Here is a 15,068-nt window from a genome sequence, read left to right on the forward strand (position 1 = left end):
CAAAAACGAGTGTGATTTACATTTTCGGTTCTCTAAAAATGTTGCTTCACCCTCTTTAAAAATTGTTTTTCCAAATCTATCCCTCTTCCCCTACTGTCTGATAACGGATTTACAATTGCATTGCCTTTTATTTTTTCATATGTTACATGTATAAAAATCGAGTTTTCTATCTTGTGCTAGCTAGTCTGTTTTGAAGCTCCATTTGTCTCCTAAAAGCAAGCAGCACGAAGTGCCCTTGTATGCTGTCCCACAGCAGTTGTCCTAATAAAGTAAAAACTCATTTACCACGTCTAGAAAACAAATTGTCCCATTCATTGCTGTTCCCATATTGTGTCTGGAAACCCCCTTTAAAATCCACTTTTTAACCTGGTGAAATCAACAAGACTCTTGTGTGCGCATGCACTTTCCTGTGGGCTGCATTCAATTTTATGGTGTCTGGAACTGTTTGGAAGCTTGAGTTGCCACACATTGGTAGCTCTGGTAAATATGCATTCCCCTTTTTACATTAAATCATAAATTAATAAATATTCATTGATAACACACCGGCCTGGTTCCTGGTCTACTGTGATACAGGGTGCTGGTGGTGGTTGGGTGCAAGATGGGTTGGAGGCTTCCTTAAAAAAAATCCGATTGTTAAAATAAAAAGCAGTTTTATTGTGCGCCACCTACATTAGCAAGGGAAGAGATCCCTGACTTGCTGGTGCTGCATACTATATTGTGACAAAGTTACTCTCACATTCCAGAAGACAACACAACGACTCTTTTCTTCTCTTTGATAGACTCTGCTCCCCACGTTTTCCTTCGGAGACAATCAAAGATAATATTCACATGTGTTTGTGAGATGGGTGAACTGTCCTTTCACTCAATTTACTCCACCACACAGTTCATCTTGGCTATAGACTATCCATTGGGCAAACCTTCCCAAAACTCCAAATCTCTACGAAACACCTTAGTCCTTTGGAGATTCCATGGCTATTCCTTTGCAATACCCCTTTTATTTCATAACCAGTGCTGCCGATGGAACCTGTGTCATTAGGATCACATTCATCCGACCCCAGCTTTTGTACCCAACACTACTTTTCATGGTGTAACTTGTAGTGATGTATTTTCCATTATGTATATGGACCTGCAAGTTTCAGCAAAAAAGTGACATTGATTAAAATGGCTGAACTGGATAGTGGTTTGCATGGTCTGCCCCCCACCTCCACTTGAACCTTCCCCCCTTCTGATTTGCACTCCTCTGAAGCTTAATTGATGGGGACACCCTGGTTCAATTTTTAAACCAGTGGTGATGGAAGCTTTTCAGCTCAAGCCCTTATGATTTGGAACACACTTCCATGAGAGATCCATCGTCTTACAAATCTCCATACTTCAAGACAGCAGTAAAAGCAGTTATTTGTGTGTGTCTCTATCTGCACGGATCTGCCTTGGTGCCGAGATTTGTCCCGTGGATCATACTTGTTTCTTTCTGTGCCTAGAGGACCTGACCTGACAAACTGTGTCTGACCCTCATTTTATGAGTCACCAAAATCTAATGTTAAAGAAATGCTTTTCTGACCTGTGTGGTGAGTATGAGGCGCAAACATGTATGGGGATACGTGTGGTCTTGTGCAGAAGGGAAGTGACCAAGCAGTCAGGCTGGACTGCCCCTTTACGAGTGGGACCAAGCCTCATGTTCATATGGTCTTTTCCCTTTTGTAATGGCTTTGCCGGTAAGAACGATGGTCTGGAGGGTTGCCCAGAGCAATTCCTGAGGTTAGTATTAATTCTGAACTTTCCAGCCATCACTTTGTTTTGCTGAGTCAGAGGCACACAGCATCTTTTATATGAAGGAAATCCAAGTCACAGGGGCTTGGGGTATCGAGTTGTTTGGTGATATGGGCCCCAGAGGGTGAAAGGAGAGGGATTCCCTGGGCTCTGGTCTTTGCCCGAGGAACATCAGCCACGTACTGGTGCAATCAAACTCGAGGGAAATGAGGCATAAGGAAAACTAAGTCCCAACTACCAACAGGGATTTGCAGCATTGTGGATCATGGAAGTGATCAAGCTGGAACAGGAACCTTAAAATGGATGAGAGTTGCTGATTAAGCAGAAAAGCAGCTGTGGCTCACTTAACTTGCGAGAGGTGCCAAAAACCGAATCCATCCACGTTCAAGTGTGGAGCCACCGAACAAACCGCGTCCAAAGAAAACCACGATGGTGCCTGAGGATGCAAGTTTTTTTAATACCTCACCCAGAGGTAATAAGATAAAGCCTGCAGGCTCAAGTGTTTGTTACCCAATTAACCAAAGCTATAGAATAAATATTAATTCATTAAGAATTCCCCATATAAACCAAGTACTATCAGACCAATCAGAACAAAGAAACCTAGGAGGCTGTGGGAAGAGCAAATCAGAAGTCATTTTAAAGGAAAGTCCATATCCTCATGGGTATGAAAGAGGCTGCAGGCAGTCTTTCTGTGTCTAGATCTCTGAGAAGGTCAACATACTGACCGCTGCTCCTTGTCTGGAGTCAGAAAGACTTATGCCTGGAGAAAATGCCTCCCAGGAAGAGCTGGAAGATCCTGGTGTTAGAACCCTGAGAAAGGGGAACACCCTAACTGGGAGTAGATGGAATTATTCTTGAAGATTTTGAGACAAAGACTCTGGGAAACGCAAGCTAGGAGAGGAAAGCCCTATTGGAGGTGCCTGCTGCGAGTCTGAGTTCAGTAAGAGCGAACAGAACCACATTAACCTGGAGGGAAGGACATTGTAGAAAAGACATTCGAAAAAAGTGAGAAGGAGGAATCTGTGGTTTGTGACAACAGACAAGGAGGATAGGACACCAGGAGAAACCTGCAACCTGGGTAGAGAGACCTGATGTTTGGGAGAATTCTCAGAAATGTGCTAATTCCCTTCTACCTTAGAGACCCCCAGCTCTTTTTGCTGGACTTTAGGACTTTTAATTCCTATCCTGGAGAGAGTGAGACCTTTTTCCCCACTCTCTCATGTATTTTTCTGTGATTTGGACTATGTGTTTCTTTTGACTTTGGAGTCTGACAAACTCCATAGGCATCATCTTTACATTGTGACACACAGCACCTTCAGTGCAGTGACACAGGGTGGTCTCTCATATTTCCCAAAGGTTTAAATACCTTCTCTTTGCTTGACTTTACTTACATTTTGTAACTTTCTAGACCCATCACACACTATTTTACAATAGTATGCCGGAGGGGTTACTTAGTATCCCCTTTGTCTAGTTTCTCATGTACCATTTTTATGTTACCCTTTCTACAATTAATGGCTAGTGGCAGTGGTTTATTTTTTCCTACCATTGTGTGTTTCTAGCGCTGGCTGCAATTGCAGCTGCAGTAAAGCACCCATGGGTGCCCATTTTGTCAAAATGGCCCTGGTTTTCATTTTTTGCCCTTTCTTGCTGGAAAGGTCATTCTAGAGATTTACTGTGCACGTCAAAACAGGTTTGGTGCCTTTGTTCATTTTGTCTTTGGCGTGATTCACTGGTGAAGTCCGCCTCTGGCTCCAGTGTTTCTGGCAGGGCAGGAAGCGAGGGAGATGCCCAAAACCCCCTGGGCTTAGTCTTCTTGGTTACAGGAATGCACCCAAAGGTGAGGCTTTTTGCTTAGAAGACAGAGTCCACCACTGGACGAAGGAATCCGAAGAAGAACTTGGAAGAAACGCCTGCTGCAACTCCTGGACCATTGGTTTGCCCGGTGAAGCCCTGCTGCAGTGCTGAGGCTCTGAATTCGCCTCGACTAGAGAAGACCTGCAAAGGATGACTCCTCCCCTTGGGTTGGTGGGACCAATCGACCCCCAAGATGAGCTCATCTGGAAAATCCTCTCTGAGCTGACTGGACTTCCATTGCTGCTGCAGGAACCGATTGCCAGGAGAGGAACACCGGAATCGAGTGAGTGTCTTTAAGTCGGACCCGAGCTCCAGGAATATCCTCCGGACTCCCAGAAAGCAGGGTTGACCAAGCCTGAGCCACCTCAACAGAGTGCTGGAACCTAGATGGGAGGAAAGTCCATCAAGGTATCTGAGAACCGCAGTGGTGGTATTTGCAAGAGCTACAAGGAGATGAAACCTCAAAGTGCCGCTGATCTGAAGTTTGCCCATTGCTGCCGCCAACCTTCAATTCCCCACGACTGAGACCCAGGAACAACATGATCTGCAGACCTACACAGGAACAGAAGCCAGCTGGAACCAATTTCTTCAAACCAAAGGTACTGAAAACTTGTTCTGTAGCCTTGCTAGCTCTAAGTTGAGACTTATCTTGGTTGCTTTTGTAGAATTGCTTGTAGCTTTGACCCTCACAAGCCTCCCAGCTTGTGGCACTACAGTGATTTCATTTTCTACAAAGACTTCTAAAATATTATGCAAGACTTTTACTTACCTTCCATAAGTGTTTCAGCTCACCTAGACTTTTGCTCAATGAACATTGGCTGTCCTGGATCGCTGAAAGACTCTTCTATCCTCTGACTTTGTGCTTTAACCATCCCTCAACACAAGTCACCCATTCTATAACTTGTGTAGCTGAGAAGGGCTTAATTTACTTTGCATTGTTGGGTTCAAAAAGTACTTACCTGCTTAAGAATATTGGTTAACCATTGTTTTATTCACAAAAACCTTTTCTTTGACACCAAACTCAGTATTGCTCTAAATGTACCAGTGATATATTAATGTGCACAGTGTCCTATTTATTTAAGTCACCTCAGGGTGTAGGAAGAATCTGTGTGCCATCCCAAATGGGTATGTACTTATTTATTGTAACTGCGAGTCTGCATTTTTTAAGTTTATTATTGTGTTACATATTTTGCTCCCTTCTAAAGAAGGCTTATTCAACTAACTTAAATTAATAAATAATTGTTTAATCAAGAAACCTTGAGTGTAAGTGTTTATTTGGATACTTATCACTGTGAATCTCTGTGTAATAACCCTACAGCTCATATTGACCCCTCTTGAGATATGCCTGGCTGCTCAGGCACTCTACCAACTTGTGTAGTACATGCTTATACCAATGGTTGGGTTAACTATTGCCAAGAGGTCAAGGCCGGTGCAGTCTCCCACAGGTTACTGCATACAATCTTGCCTAACACCTGGTTAGAGAGCGCCATGAGAAACCTGTGGCCTGGGTAAGAGAGAGCTGATAAGAAAGTACCAGGAGATAACTGGGATTTGTGAGAGACGTGATGAGATGGCCTCAGGTAAATGAGTATATTTATTGGAGCCTGCCAGAGCGCAGCACTTTTTGCTGGCATCAGCTCAACACAACTGCCGAATACAATACATAACAATTCTAGAATGAAAGTGTACACTCTAAGCAAGAAAGGAATACTGAAAAGTAAAGTAAAGGACACAACATATCTTCCCCCTAAGTAAAGAACAACAAAATAAGAAAACCACTTGAACATGTGATTAACAAGGAACAACAACAAAAGAACACAACATAATGACCTGTTGATCATTACGAAACAAATGATGACAATATACATAGCAATTTGATAGTTTCTTTGATCCAAAACATTGTCATTGCACAAAATCTTTCAAAAGACCCGGAACCTTCCTCGCTCTCCTGCTTGCCCTGACTCCACCAGACATACTTCCTCCTTCCACCACAGTATTGTCCCCAGTTAATTCTCTTCCCAGCAAATCACTTCCACTCTCTCCAGCATCACTACCCACTGCCAGCTTTTTTTTTTTTTTTATTTTATTTTTTTTATTCTCCCACTGCCAGCTTTTTATAGGGCGCCAATCTGTCCATTGGCCACACCTCACCAACTTCCACAATAACCACTCCGTCTCTCACACAGTAATCTTATTGGGACCCATGAATTTGCTTTCAAGACCTTTGAGTCCCACTCTGGGATTCTTCACCAAAACCAAATCACTAACAGTCCACACTTGATCACCCCAGGGCAGTCATCAAAACCCCCCTTGTAATACTCATGCCCCTTTTCCACCAACTTCATAATCTCCTCATGATCCACCAAAACCGGGACTGCTGAGCCCATCCACCCAGGACATAACTTGGAACCCAGCTTGCGAACTTTCAAGGATACAAAAGGAGACACATTAGTCACTGTGTGTGGGGTAGTGCAATATCCCCAAACCATTTTCCTCAACATGGCTCGCCAAGGTAAGGCAGCCCTCAATGCCAACTGAATACCTCCCTTAAGGAATCTATTCACACTTTTTACTAAGCCATTTACCCTGGGGTAATACAATGCTGTGAGCACATGTGATATAGAATATTCTTCCAAAAACGTCTTCATCATATCAGAGGAGAACTGGACACCGTTCTCGGTCACCAACACTCTAGGTAACCCTTCTTTCAAAAACACATTCTCCAGGAATGTAATAAATTCAATTGTGGTGGCTTCTCTTGTGCTTTCCCACTCCACCCACTTAGAGTGGTAGTCCACCAAAACAAACAAGTATTTAATCTCATCCTCCAAACCCTGAATTGGCCCTGTGACATCCACTGCAATTCCTCACGCAACACCTTGCTCTTGTCTCATCAAACATTCCACACAATCTCCTACTCGTTTTTCAACCGACCCATCCATGGTAGGCCACAAATAGCTTTGGCGCAACCTCTTTTTTGTGCCATTCGCACCTAAATGAGCTTGATGAGCTAACTCTATCAGTTTTACCCTGACCTTCTCTGGAGGCACAAACTTGGTCCCTCTCCTAACTCTTGCTCCCACTAAGGATAAATCATCCTTAATCTCAAAATAAGGCTCAGATTTCCTGTCCAGCATATCTGTCAGGCCACCCAATGACTGTCCATTGTACAATAGAAATCAAAATATCATCTTATGCAACCACTCGTTCCCAATCCTCCTCATTAATCGTGCCTTGTTCAATGTTTGCAAATACCAATTCTTCTGTAGTATTTGATTCCTCTCCTACAAAAGAACCCACTGTTAACTTGATAAGCAGTTCGCTACTGACTTTCTTTTGCCAGGTAGATAACACACGCATAAATCATACCCCTGCAGACCCAAAAGCAACTTCGAAATTCTGGTGGTAACATTGCTCCACCCCACACCAGACATCATTTGCCCTAAAGGTTTGTGATCTGACCTAACAGCAAAAACGCTAGCCCCAAAGGAAAAACTTAAAGTGCAAAACTGCCCAATACATGGTGAAAGCCTCTCTCTCAACTACAGAGTAATTGTTTTCTGCACCCCTTATGGGCCTGGATGCAACCACCACGTTCCTCCCCCTTTGCATCACACTGAGTCAAAGAGGCTCCCCACCATAGAATACTGGCATCCACCATCAGTATTGTCTTGCTCTTGGAACAGATGGTGCATTAGCGATATTCCCCATGATCTTCTCAAACGCTACTTTGCACTCATCCAATCATACATGCCTTTCACAATTTTTGAGCAACGACCTGAAGGACATTGATATCACTGCAAAGTTCTTCACACATTTGTGATAGTACTAAGGTAATCCCAGGAAAGAACACAGTTGCTCTTTGTCTTTAGGCTTTAGACAAGACTAATCGCTTCAACTAAACTCTGCTTCGGAACAATGCCCTCAGCAGAAAGGTAATGACCGAGGTATTCCACACTTTGCACTACATTTACTTCTCTGGACTTTAAGTCCTGCCTCTTTCAATCTGCACAACACCTCTCTTAAAATTATATCATGTTCCTCAATTGAGCTAGCGTGGATTAACACATTGGGCCTCATTACGAGTCTGGCGGTAGCCGTGCCGGTAAAACTGCCAGGCTGCCGCCAGACTCGTGATAAATCACCGCCGCCTAACCTGCCGGAATAACCGGGGCATTACAGCCCTGGCGGTCCAGTAAGTCAGCCGGCGGCAATTGTTACTCCCATTCACATTTGAGTCCCATAGGACTCAATGGGAATGGGGAGAACAGAAGCATTGGCACTGTGTGCAACAGTGCTGGTGCTTCCATCAAAGTTTGCTGGCGTGTGCCGTTCCACCTGCCAGAGTCTGACCTGGCAGGCGAAACGGCACCCACCAGCAGACTCGTAGTATGCCGGTCTGGAAACAACGGTGCCAGTAAGCTTACTGGCACTGTTGTTTCCGGATCAGAAAACTTGTAATGAGGCCTATTGTCTTGAAATATAATAACATTCTTCACTCTCTCAAGAACCTTCTCCATTATTCACTGGTATACGGCAGCCACTGATGCTAGCCCAAAGGGCATTCTACAAAAACTTGAAAGCTTGTTCTGGTGAGACAAAAGATGGGAGTTCTTGACAGTCTTGCACCGAAGGCACTTGATGGTAAGCCGCCGAGAGATCAATCGCTGTGAAATGCCTGGCATCCCCCAAGAGAGCTAACACCTCTGAAATTACTGGCAAGGGATGACGGTCCACCATAATGTTTCTATTAAGATCCCTGAGATCCACACACAGCCTCGGGCTACCATTTGCCTTCGCAACTAAAACCACTGGAGACAGCCATTCCAATCAGTACCTTCAACTCTTTCAATAACGCCCTTCTGCAATAGTGTGTCAAGCTCATTCTACAACTGCTACCATAAGTGGTGATGGACCGGACTTACTCTGTATACTGCTGGAGTGGCATTACTCTTCAGTCTAATGAAATGTTCACAATCTCTTAGCTTTCCCAGATTCTCAGAGAAGACTTCTGACAACTCGCCGGCCCATTTATCCTGCACTTCCGCAATTGCTACTGGCTCTTCTAAATTGGCTTGGAGGCGAATGCCAAAGCTTGTCTGTTTATCCCACACCAGAAGGGACAAACCTTTATTTGCCACAAACACTTCAGCTACAGAACTCTGACCCTTGTATTCTATCATAGCATTGACTTTTCCCAGCATCTCAATCTCTACCTCACCATAACCATGAAGATGAATGTCATGTTCAGGGAGCAGTGTCAGCCACAGTTTGCCCACACTAACCAATAAAACATAAAACTCCACGTTGGTCTTTTTCCTTGTTTTTTTTTAAGTGTTTGTTTCTAACAGCCAACTGGCTTAGGCAATGCTTGCAAGATGGCACAACGTTGCCCTCAGCACAGGGAAGCCAGCATTAATGGTGCCTCACCCCGTCTCTGTTCACTCCACCTCCAGCACGGAGAACAACCATGAATACCAGCAGCTGCTGCCTGCGTCGGGAAGGGGGGCCTTTGCAGTTTTCACATCTGCCCCCTTTAGGGACCCCTCGTCTCCATTGATCAGACGGCCTCAGGTAAGGTAAATGAGTATATTTATTGGAGCTTGCAGTGTTGCTGGCATCAGCTCAACATAACTGCCAAACACAATGCATAACAATTCTAGAATGAAAGTGTACAATCTAAGCAAGAGAGGAATGCTGGAAGGTAAAGGAAAGTAGAGGACACAACAAGAAGTCTGGTGAGGAGGAACCAGAAACTCAAGAAAGAGTAATCTACTAAGTAGACCCTCAGCATCATGAGCACACCAGAGGGAGGAAGACTGAGAGGCTGTTATATTTTGGATTATTCATTAGAATAGGCTTGGACATTATAATGATGGGTTGTGCATCTTTCTGTTGGCTGGAACATTTGGCTTTGTGTTGTGTAGTCTTGCGTCACCCTAAGCGCTAACAGGAATGCTTAAGATTAGATTTTGGAACATTTTGGTTGGCCATCTCATTGGAACATTTATTTGGATAACTAGAGTGTCCCTGTAGGACAAGCACTGATTAAGGATAGGTTTAGATTTCTTTTTGATTTATAACACCACAATCCTGGTTGGGAACACCTCGACTCCCTCACTTTGTGTTGGCCGATTCCTGATACATTTTCCCTTGCCATTCCTTTGGTATCAGGTAATATTATCCCCACCAATAATATCGCTATATATATGGTCGTGGGGTAAGGCCATAGGCGATACTATTGCTGGGGATAATTTATGGGCTAAATGGGACTGGGGGTTTGTGGGTGTGTGCTCCGCTCCCTTTTAAAAAATATGGAGGTTGCAGGGCTGTCCCCCGCAGGTTCCATAGCTTAATGTCGCCGCAAAAATATGGCGATATCTTTGTATGGCGATATTTTTGCGGGGATATTAACACATGGAGCCATTCCTTTTGGATTTTAGAGCTTCCCTCAGACACTATACCAACCCCATCCTGACACTTTCTTCATATAGAGTCTTTGGTGAACACAATCCTTGCTTTGCCCACACTTGCTTCATTGCTTTCATTGCTTGGCATCCACAGACCTGATGTCAGAAGTGGAAGGATAAAGCCCTGATACAATGGATGTGGAGCAATGCCTAACACAATAACCTGATAGAGAAGGTTCCATGTGATATTCTCGCCAGGAAAAAGTTGCCATGTAGGTGACTTTTTTTCCCTACCCATAACATTCTTTCCCCAAATATTCTAGGAGGGGTATAGTTATGTATTATTACCTCCAATCCTAGAATATTTGGGGAAAGTGTTTGACTGTCTGGAGGGTGCATTTTTTAAGGAGATGTCGCCGCCTGGCACAATTTTCACTGCAACATTATCACTGGATACCATAGAGAAGTGGAGCCATCCCCACCTATGTCCCATAGAACACCAATCTTCAAACCCATTTCCAGGATTAATGTCAGCTTGGTCAAGCCCATTTACAAACATGCTCGCAAGACTCTAGTCCATATTCAAGATCAATTCTAGTACCTCAGGATGACAAGCTAGAGGCCTCAGATCCCACATAATTCTTCCCTGACATTGGTTGATTTGGGAATCCAAGGAAGATCCACTGACAGAGGAATATTCCCATTACCTCCATGCTTCCACCTGCCCTTGAAAACCTAGGCGTCCATACCATAATCAGTCAGTCCACCATGGTAGCTATTTAGAGTTAACTTGTGGCTTTGCAGACTGCCCCATAAAAATGCCATAACAAATCCCTAGAGGCACTGAGGACCACCATCAGGAGGCAACATGGACCGTACCTACCCCCGTAGACCTAGCTACCCTCTCCAAGCTCCCCTCTGGTTCCCACCTCAGCCACCCTGGAGCCCTCAGGTCAGCCTCGCTAATATCCTTACAAGTTACTCATGTGGCCAGTTGGATCACCTCTCCCAACCATGAACTGATTGCATGAGAGAAAAACCCAAGCATATTGGGTGGCTACAAGCCCCTTACTCCCTCTGACTGGACCTGAGTCTTCCATGGAAGATCGACCAGAAGAAGGAGAACCACAGGAAATATTCTATATGTTGGGATAAAGAATCTTCAAAGCACACCATGTTTCCCTTGTAACAAACCACTGGCTAGAGTCCCCAGCGCCACCCGATTCTGGTAGCCGAGAGACGAACGTCCGAACCAACCTGGTACACCAAGAAAACTTCCCCTGGACAAATGCATCCAGGTCATCTGTGTCTACAGTGACACAACCTTGTACCCCAAAACCAAATTACATCTACAGGTTATAGGGAAAAGACTGAAATATCAGATATTAATATGCCAGAACTTCCTGAATACCTAGTTCTATGTACATACATAACCCAGATGTATCCCAATTCCTGCACTGCTTAGAGGACAAATGAAACTGTAGATTCCAAGAGAGTACCAAATATGGACCCCTTGGCAAAGTGAACTCCTATTAAAATTTGGCCCCAAGATTTTGTGAGGCACCATTCCCAAAAAGTAAGAGGCCTGGAACAGACTTAAGATCTTCTGAGAGAAATCCGTCTGAGACACCTTCAGCAAGCGTTAACCGCTCCCAGGCCTGGGTGCAGGCTCAGAGTATAAAAGCCTCCCAATGATGAATCTCAAACCATCTGGAAGAGGAAGCGCAGAGCTGATAGGCAATGGATTTCTTGGGAGAGATCGTACGGCTCGCCAATCCTCCTCGGGATTTGACTCTCTTTGGCAAACATTACTGGCACTGGCGAGAAGCATGAGATCCTGCACCACGAGAAGCCTTAGACCCAATGCGTGTGGCTATGTTCTAGAGATCACTGCCTAACCTGAGAGTCAGAGAATCCAGAGAGAAGGTTATTTCCATGATGGCCCCATTCCCTGTGACACCTGTGGCAATACTGAACATGTTGCAATAACATGCCCCAACAATCAAATTGTTAGGACTAAGGGCCCATGCAAACATGGTTTCCCTGGGGGGAGCCCAAACCTAAAGGAAGAGGTATGCAGGGAGTCAGTGTTGATCACCATCACTTATATGGGTTTAACCAAGTCACAGGGGTCTTGGGTGGTCTTGACTCTGTCGGTTGTGGGTCCTAGAGGATTTATTCTTTTTCTTTTATATACAGGTAGGAACAATGCTCTTTTGATCACAAAGGAAAATACAATAGATAGGTAATGATATTTGACAGGAAGCAGTGAGCTTCTTACAATGGGGTGAGTTTGAGTGACATTCTAAACAGCTTGTGAATGGGAGTAAATGGAACAGTCACAAAGGACATCAACATTGGAGATGTTTAAGTGCAAGTCGGTGGTACGGCCAGCTGTGTTAGGGATGCGACCATGATGGGTGAAGTGCTAAAGTGAGGCAGAGAAAGTGAGGGACAGAGACAGGTTAGAGGTGAGGGAAACATGTTAGATAGAAAGCAGATGAGAGGTAAGCTGGAAGGAGTGGGATACCTGGGCTCTGGCCTTCCCTCGAGGCACAGTAGCCACCTAATGTTCCAAAACAATTTGAGGGAAAAGAGGCATCAGGGGAATTACAAGTCCCAGCTACCATGGGAACCTGCAGCATTGTAGGTAATGGATCTGGTGCTGTTTGACCGAACCAGCAACCGAACCAGTATAGGAACATGAAACTGGGTGAGAGACTCACATGAAGCACACAAGCACCAGTGGCTCGTGTATCTCGCGAGCAGTGCTGATAACCTAATCCATTCACGTGTGCACTTTGCTCAAGCACAGAGCCACGTGGATCTGGCAAACAACATCCAAAGAAAACCAAGATGGCAGTTGACAGCCTTTTTGATGCCTAACCCAGAGGCAATAAGAAAACACCTGTAGGCTCAAGTAGCCCTTGCCCAATTAACCAATACCAGAGGAGACAATTATTAATTAAATTAAGAGATACCATTGAAAACCAGTTACTATCAGAGCAATCAGAACCAAGAAACATAGGAGACTGTGGAAAAAGACAATCAGAAGTTAGCTTACAGGAAAGCCCACAGCGGCATGAGTACAAAGGAGACAGTAGGCACTCATTTGGTGTCTTGGACCTGGAGGATGTAGACACACATACTACGGCCCTTGCCTGGAAGGAAGATTGCTGCCTGACTGAGGAAAGCCCTGGGGATCTGCTCACCAGAAACAGCTTGAAGATACTGGTACAACAACCCTAAGAGAGGGGGAAGACCTCCATACCCTGGGAGAAGTTTACTGTTGGAGATTTGGAGACCATGATTCTGACATTTATGGGCTAGGAGCGGAAAGCCATCTTAGTGGTGTCTTCTGAGAATCAAAGTTTAGGGGAGTAAACTTGATTACTAGCGTAAGCATAAACAAGCAACAACCTTATGCATCTTTGCCAGCTGCAAGGCTGGTGGGACCCCACCAACTTAAACCCCTGCTTAGCTACCCCATTACTCATGCATTACTTACAAGAGTTCTTCCAGCGAGCTGTTCTTTTGCAGGTGCTCTGCCATGCCTTCTGTGCCTTTGGCTGTTATTTCATTGTCGTTCAGGTAGAGGACCTTCAGGCCTTTGTTCTTCTCCAGAGATTGCCACATAGTCTGAGCTCCTGCAGGTCCCAGTTTGTTGCCTCCAATTCTGAAAAGGGGTGTGCATTCAGCACATAAATTGTGGGCAGGCAATTACCAAAAAGAGAGAAGTTTCCCAAGGCTCAATACATAAAACATGGAACCTATGACATGTTAGGTCATGATCTGAAGACACTGGCTGTGACATGAACTTTGATTGTAAATAGGAATGTCTGCTCAGAAACTGGCTAGCCTTAATTTGTTTACTTAGATTAGCAGGGACATGCACTATCCGTGAGAAATGGTTAATATCTCAAGTATGATGGCCCGATTAGACCACGTTCATCCAGTGAATTATTTAATACAGCTTAATTGAGTTTTAAAAAGTAAATATTATATATGACTTATTAATGAGAAGGTAATACACACACATGTTCGATCGACATACCTTTCATGCACAAGGAAAAAACAAGAACATTGCATTTCTCAAGGATATAAACATTCATTGAAAGCAGCATATCCTAAAATACACCTGTAAAAACAAATGGCAGTTAAAATGAAAAGCGTCTTCAGAAGAGCAAAGTTTTGGGGATATAAAAAATCATTGAGTGGATAAATTAATTAAGTAATTACGTTCATAGGCTAGAGCAGGGGTCTGCAATGTTCTGGACTATGACTCCCATTACCCCCCACCATAGACGGTGCTCACCAGCAGGCATGAAGGGAGTTTAGTACACAGCAACTGGAGCGACAAATGCAGCAGACCACTGGGTGTAGAAAATAGCAGAAGAAGAGCTTTTATAAATAACAGAATTAAGTAATTATTTCGGTGTATGAAACGCCGATTTAAATAACAGAGATTGAAATATTTCGATTTCAATAAATCTTTTTTGAAAAACGTGGAGTTTAATATTCATTCGGGAATTTCATGCATTGTTAAGGGTTTGGATGAGGGTATAGGGGGAGGGAAGTGGTCGAGAAGGTGGGCTCAGGGGTGGTGGTGGTGGTGTCCAGTAAATATGTATTCAAAATATAGTGAACATCAGCAGAATTAATGTACAGCGTGGGCAACTGACCATCTCGAAGGTAGAGCACGTATGTTTGGTTATTCTATTAAATGCCACTAGGTGGCAGTCCATAACCGACGAAAAACAACAATGTTGTACCCAATTGAAAAAAAATAAATGAAAGAAAATGGAGATAACATTGGCAGTGACTGTATGGCGACATTGAAGTCGGTGAAAAAAGCTTACAAAAGATAAATCGTTATTTTCGGAGCTAAACATTGTGTGTGATTTAATTGCAAACATGTTTGTTCTGTTGTTGTCAAGACACAGCACCATACATAACAGGGCAAGGATGTGTTTTGTCTGGATTCTAGTGGATTCCAAATTCTAAATGTTCATAATCTCAGTAATTCCAGATATTTCC

At 44.0% G+C, this 15,068-nt stretch overlaps 1 protein-coding gene across 2 annotated transcripts in view; it reads right to left on the minus strand.

The window, feature by feature from the left end:
- Nucleotides 1-15,068, minus strand: part of LOC138514228 (NLR family CARD domain-containing protein 3-like) — a 159,130-nt gene that overhangs the window by 22,311 nt on the left and 121,751 nt on the right. For both annotated transcript variants that reach the window (XM_069629577.1, XM_069629576.1), the window contains one exon: nt 13,540-13,707. In XM_069629577.1, the coding sequence (XP_069485678.1) occupies nt 13,540-13,707 (168 nt within the window). The remainder of the gene's footprint in view (nt 1-13,539; nt 13,708-15,068) is intronic.

The sequence above is a fragment of the Ambystoma mexicanum genome, chromosome 12 (genome assembly GCF_040938575.1).
Source record: "Ambystoma mexicanum isolate Mex_15411 chromosome 12, UKY_AmexF1_1, whole genome shotgun sequence".
NCBI classification, from domain to species: domain Eukaryota; kingdom Metazoa; phylum Chordata; class Amphibia; order Caudata; family Ambystomatidae; genus Ambystoma; species Ambystoma mexicanum.